This window comes from Lepus europaeus, chromosome 11 (genome assembly GCF_033115175.1).
Source record: "Lepus europaeus isolate LE1 chromosome 11, mLepTim1.pri, whole genome shotgun sequence".
NCBI classification, from domain to species: Eukaryota; Metazoa; Chordata; class Mammalia; order Lagomorpha; family Leporidae; genus Lepus; species Lepus europaeus.
Window position 1 is genome coordinate 91081534 of NC_084837.1, and position 6000 is coordinate 91087533.

Sequence of the window (6000 nt, forward strand, 5' to 3'; positions counted from 1 at the left end):
GCATCCGGCTGTGTGCTGGGCCCTGCCACGGCAACCACAGGACTCCAAGATCAATAAATCAATAACAGGATTTCTTTAAAAAAAAAAAGATTTATTTTATTTATTTGAAAGACAGAGTTACAGAGAGAGGTAGAGACAGAGAGAGAGAGGTCTTCCATCCGCCGGTTACACTCCCCAGATGGCTGCAATTGCCGGAGCTGCACCAATCCAAAGCCAGGAGCCAGGAGCTTCTTCCAGGTCTCCCATGTGGGTGCAGAGTCCCAAGGACTTGGGCCATCTTCTACGGCTTTCCCAGGCCACAGCAGAGAGCTGGGTGGGAAGTGGAGCAGCCAGGTCTTGAACTGGCGCCTATATGGGATTAGGTGCTTCAGGCCAGGATGTTAACCCACTGCACCATAGCGCCAGCCCGATAGTAGGATTTCTTTTTTAAAAAATTATATATTCGAGAGGGAGAACCAGAGACAGAGAGAAAGGACATATAATCTGCTGGTTCACTCCCCAGACGGACACAATGGCCAGAGCCGGACTGATATGAAGCCAGGACCAGGAGCTTCTTCTGGGTCTCCCACATGGGTGCAGGGGCTCATGCGCTTGGACCATCTTCCACTGCTTTCTCAGGCCATAGCGGAGAGCTGGATTGGAAGTGGAGCAGCCAGGACTCAAACTGGTGCCCATACAGGATGCTGGTGCCACAGGCGGAGGACGAACCTACTACGCCACAGTGCTGCCCCTGGATGAGTTATTTTAGAAGTGAATTTGGGGGCCGTTGCTGTGGCGTAGTAGGTAAAGCCGCTGACTGCAGTGTCGGCATCCCATATGGGTGCCAGTTCTAGTCCTGGCTGCTCTACTTCCAATCCAGCTCTCAGCTATGGCCTGGGAGAACATTAGAGGATGGCCCAAGCGCTTGGGCCCCTGCACCCTGTGGGGGACCCAGAGGAAGCTCCTGGCTCCTCACTTTGGATTGGCACAGCTCCGACCATTGTGACCATCTGGGGGAGTGAACCAGTGGATAGAAGACCTCTGCCTCCTGTGACTCAGCCTTTCAAATAAGTAAATAACTCTTTTTAAAAAGTGAATTTGGTTTGCTCTAGTAGCCCTTTTTTTTTTTTTTAAGGTCTTCCTTCTGTTGGTTCACCCCCCAAAATGGCCGCTACAGCTGGCTCACTGCACCAATCTGAAGCCAGGAGCCAGGTGCTTCTTCCTGGTCTCCCATGCAGGTGCAGGGTCCAAGCACTTGGGCCATCCTCCACTGCCTTTCCGGGCCACAGCAGAAAGCTGTACTGGAAGAGGAGCAACAGGGACAGAACCCGGAGCTCCAACTGGGACTAGAACCCGGGGTGCTGGCGCTGCAGGTAGAGGATTAGCCTAGTGAGCCCCGGCACCGGCCAAGCCTTCTTTTTTTTTTTTTTTTAAGAAAAAATTCGCCGGCGCCGCAGTTCACTATGCTAATCCTCTGCCTTGCGGCGCCGGCACACCGGGTTCTAGTCCCGGTCGGGGCACCGGAATCTGTCCCAGTTGCCCCTCTTCCAGGCCAGCTCTCTGCTGTGGCCCGGGAGTGCAGTGGAGGATGGCCCGAGTGCTTGGGCCCTGCACCCGCATGGGAGACCAGGAGAAGCACCTGGTTCCTGCCTTCGGATAAGGGCAGCGCGCCGGCCACGGCGGCCATTGGAGGGTGAACCAACGGCAAAGGAAAACCTTTCTCTCTGTCTCTCTCTCTCACTGTCCACTCTGCCTTTCAAAAAAAAAAAAAAAAGAGAGAGAAAAGAAAAGGTTCCTTTTTTTGAAAATGGAGATGGAGACTTTTTTTTTAATAAGGTTACCAAGTAGGGTGACCAGCACCATCAATCAGTTCTGGGACATTTCCCTCTCCCCAGGAAGCTCCTGCATGTCCCCTTGCTTGAGACAACTTTTTTTTAAAGATTTATTTATTTACTTGAAAGTCAGAGTTACCCAGAGATAAGGAGAGCCAGAGAGAGAGGTCTTCCATCCACTGGTTCACTCCCCAATTGGCCACAATGGCTGGAGCTTCGCTGATCTGAAGCCAGGAGCCAGGAGCTTCTTCCAGGTCTCCCATGGGAGTGCAGGAGCCCAAGCACTTGGGCCATCTTCTACTGCTTTCCCAGGCCATAGCAGAGAGCTGGATCAGAAGTGGAGCAGCTGGCTCTGGAACCGGTGCCCATACGGAATGCCGGCACTGCAGGCGGTGGCTTTACCTGCTATGCCACAGCGCTGATCCCTTGATGCAACTGTTAATCTACCCTCTGTCTTCATGGACAGTTCGTGTTCTTGGCGCGTGCGCCATCACCTGTATCAATAGCCCTGTCTCTCTCCCTCGCTGATCTCACTGGCCCTGTGTGTGTCCGCTGCAGGTCACAGCCACCAGCTGTTCCACGTGTGTGTGATCCTGGCCACGCACATGCAGATGGAAGCCATACTCCTGGACAAGACGTTGCGGAAGGAGTGGCTGCTGGCCGCCGCCAGGCCCTTGTCTTTCCCCCAGATAGCCGGAGCCGTGCTTCTCTGCGTCATCTTCAGCCTCAGCAACATAATTTATTTCTCAGCTGCTCTGTATCGGATTCCTGAGCCAGAAATACATAAAAAAGAAACATGATTCCGGCCCCAAGCGCTTCCGGCCTGCTGTCACCGCTCGGCCACAACACCCTGCCCACGGTGCTGGCCGCCGGTGGCCCATAGTCCTCATACCGACGGGCGCACGGCAACAAAGTATTGCACTGGGGAAGCTCCTCTCGATTTGTACTGCTGCTCTATGTGTGATTTGAACGGGGACCACGGGTCAAGCAGGTTGGGTGAAGGCCAGTGGGTGCTGTCTCCTTCAGTTCAGAATCTGTCGAGGGTGGGGTTTTCAAGTCTGTTGGCGCAGTTGGAGGAAGAAGCAATGTGCCTTGTAGCTTTGCATCATTCTTCAAAAATAGTCTGCTCCAGGTGCCGGATCTCATGAAGCACAGTCCCAGGAGCCCCCACCAGGCCTGGCAACTCCTCTGGGAGGGGAGAAAGGCCTCTGGGAAGACGTGAGGAGAAGCTGGGTCCATGGGAACCCCAGGGCGTGGAGGACCCTCCAGCAGGAGGAGGCCCGCTCTGGGGGAGGAATTCTCTTCCCTTGCCAGCCTGGGGGAGGGTGTACAGAAGGAAGGGCCTCTCTTCCCACAAGGCCATTCTCACCTCCAAGGGCAGGTTCCCCTGTCCATACGGGTTTGGGGTTTGTACGGTGTGTGTTTGTTTGTGGCTTTTTAAATGCCCACAGCCTGCTGCTGGGTGGCAGGTGTTCTGTTTTGCTGTTTTCGTTGCTGGGTTGATCTGCCCAGACTGTGCAGTGCAGGTAAACCGTGCTGGACGTGAGAGCTGGCTGAGTCCGCCCCACGTGGCCCTGCTTGGCCAGTGAGGGGTGGGCTCCGTAGAGGAGACAGGCCGTGGAGCAGACCCCTCAGACGATTCCAGTGCGAGGGGCGCAAGGGCCAAGCTTGAAGACATGCAGGTCACGCACTCCAGCAGCACTGGGCCTGTCCCTGTCAGCGTTGCTTCCCTTGCTGTCGATTTCAGCGATCCCCTAGCCCCCCCCCCCCCCACCTCAGGGCATGGCCTCCACCTTCCGGTCCGGGTTTTCTGTCCTGGGCCGTAGTACTGTGATAGTTGTTGCTCAGGATTCAGTCACTGGTGTCAAACTTGCACCAAAAATAGATAAGTAAGTAAACCATGCCAGGAGGTCGTGGAAGAAGGGGGTGTCTTGTGCCCGTGTGCCTGAAGACAAGAACCCCACAAAAGACAGCAGGCACAAGCGCCAGGGCTGCCACACGCATGGGATACTTCCGCAAGGGCATCTGGCCAAGCAGTTGATGCTCAGCCTTAAATGGACGCCACGCTCCTAACTGGTCCTGGCCGCTAAGGGCTGTGGTTTCTGAAACAGCTCCTCGTGTTGCCTGTCGTGTCCTCTGCTTGCCATCCTTGGATGCACGCGTGATGCGTGTATTCCCACGGCAGTGTGCATTCCCAGAGAGATGGGTGGTCGTGGGGGGCTCTTTCAGGTTTGTTATTCTGGCGGACAGCAAGGATGAAACGTTGAGTTTTCTCGTCCGTGGCATTGCTCGTTGATGTGCAGTATTTCGCGATGTTTGCAGAAACGCCGGTGTGAGATGCATCGTCACGGAAGTGCATCACCCCCTGCTCTGCTCTTGGTCATTGCTGACTCAGGCATCCCCAGCACACACACGCACACGCACACACACACACGCACACGCACACACACGCCCGTCTTCCGATACCGCCTCCACCAGGAGCCGGTCCTGACACTCTGATGGCTGTGCAAATTGCTTGGAGGACAGTAACCATGTATATTGGATGAGAGTGATCAAGAAATATGATTTCATCAGTTTTATTATCTGTTTACCTCCTCTGGGGAAGGCAGGCAGATAAAATTATATGGGCTGGTAAATTTTTGGTACATTAATTGCGGGCTGCATGACGAAATTTGTTCCTGTGACGGTGATCTGCTATTCCAAGTGGAACTGTACCCTGGCAGGATCTGCGGGCTTCGAGTTCGTCTCCGTATAACTAATTTTATGGTGGAAAAAAACGAGAGAAAGTTTAAGTGCCTTGTCTGCTAATACCAAAGATAAATAGTGTTGTAAATTCTCTTTATTTATAGATAACAAAATCATGTTCTATGTTGAGTTAAAAGATAATGGTGAAAAGTTAAAAAAAAATAATGGTGATCCACATGAAGGATTTTAGATATCTAATCTTTGTGTTGTTTTTCGTCCCGTGTAACGTCAAAATGTTAAATCAATGAAATCGGATCAAGTGTTTTACGGTATTTGTATGACTTTGGGCAACTTTTGTCCTATCGCCTACTCTGGGACACTGTTACCAGTTAACATTCTACCACACATGTGATACAGGGATCGAGAAGTTCTAATGTAAAGTGAGAATGAGTTCCAATGGATTAATATCTAAGCACTCCGTGATCCACGGCGCGTGTCGGACGTGGGCTTCACGTTGCTCAATCCAGACCAGCGTCAAAAAGGTGGGCAAGGGGTCAAGGTGAAGACTTCATTGGGTAGAGCTCTGTTAATGCTGTGGGGTCTCAAGTTAAAATAAAGTAAAAAAAAAAAAAAAAAAAAGTCTCAGTACGCCCAGGGGGTGTGGTGTGCTCCCATCCGTGGCATTGCTCACCGAGGCACTGGCTCAGTGCGGGGAAGGCGCCCCCTCCCGCTCCTCTGGGAGACAGCGCCCCCTCCCCATGGACACCCTCTGGCTCTACCTGGGCGAAGGCGCGCCCCTAGCTGCAGAGTCCAGAAAGTGGCTGAAGGAGACCGGATGGCGAACGGTCTCCTCGCTTGCCTCCTGAGAGCGGTTCACTTTCCGGGGCTCAGGTTTGAGAGAAGAGCTCTTCATCTTTTTCCCGAAGACTGGAGTTTGTAGTTGTGGGGGTTGGGGTGCGCGGGACGGGGCGGGGCGGGGCGATGCTCAGGGGAACTGGAGGCCTTTTTTGGCTGCTTGCTCAAAGTATTTTCCCACGAAACCCTGCCGCGTGCTAGGGCTTGGGGAGGCGGTGTGCTGTGCCACGGTGCTGTCAGATCGTGTTCCAGAAACCCTTCACGCGGACCCACTGTGTCCCCAAAGCCGCCCCTTTTCCAGGGAGCATCTCTTGATGCTAAGGTCACTTTGGAACCTGTCAGTTGCATGCCAGCCCCTGACTTTCTCGGCCACAGTCCATTGTGGCAAAGACCCATTTGCAATCTCAGAGATGTTCTTCCAACTTCAGCAACGGCTGCTTTTCTTGAACTGTGGGAGACACAGAGAGAACTTATTTCTCATCTCGACGCTGTCCTGTTTCCTGCTTGGTTTGGCCGTGTTTTACCTGCCACCCTGCAAACGTGTTCATTCTTCGTTAGGAAACAGGTCCCTGGACACGTATACCCGGGTCAGTCACTCGGTGGCTAGTGAGTGCGGGGATGGAACAGGCTCTGCCCCAGGACTGGGGGG

The 6000-nt window shown here is 53.5% G+C and overlaps 1 protein-coding gene across 1 annotated transcript in view; it reads left to right on the forward strand.

Moving 5' to 3' along the window:
• PAQR5 (progestin and adipoQ receptor family member 5) overlaps nt 1-3576 on the forward strand; it is an 81022-nt gene extending 77446 nt beyond the window's left edge. Inside the window, exon 8 of the mRNA XM_062204819.1 lies at nt 2370-3576. Within this exon, the coding sequence (XP_062060803.1) occupies nt 2370-2611 (242 nt within the window). The 3' untranslated portion in view covers nt 2612-3576. The remainder of the gene's footprint in view (nt 1-2369) is intronic.
• The last annotated feature ends 2424 nt before the right edge of the window (nt 3577-6000 follow it).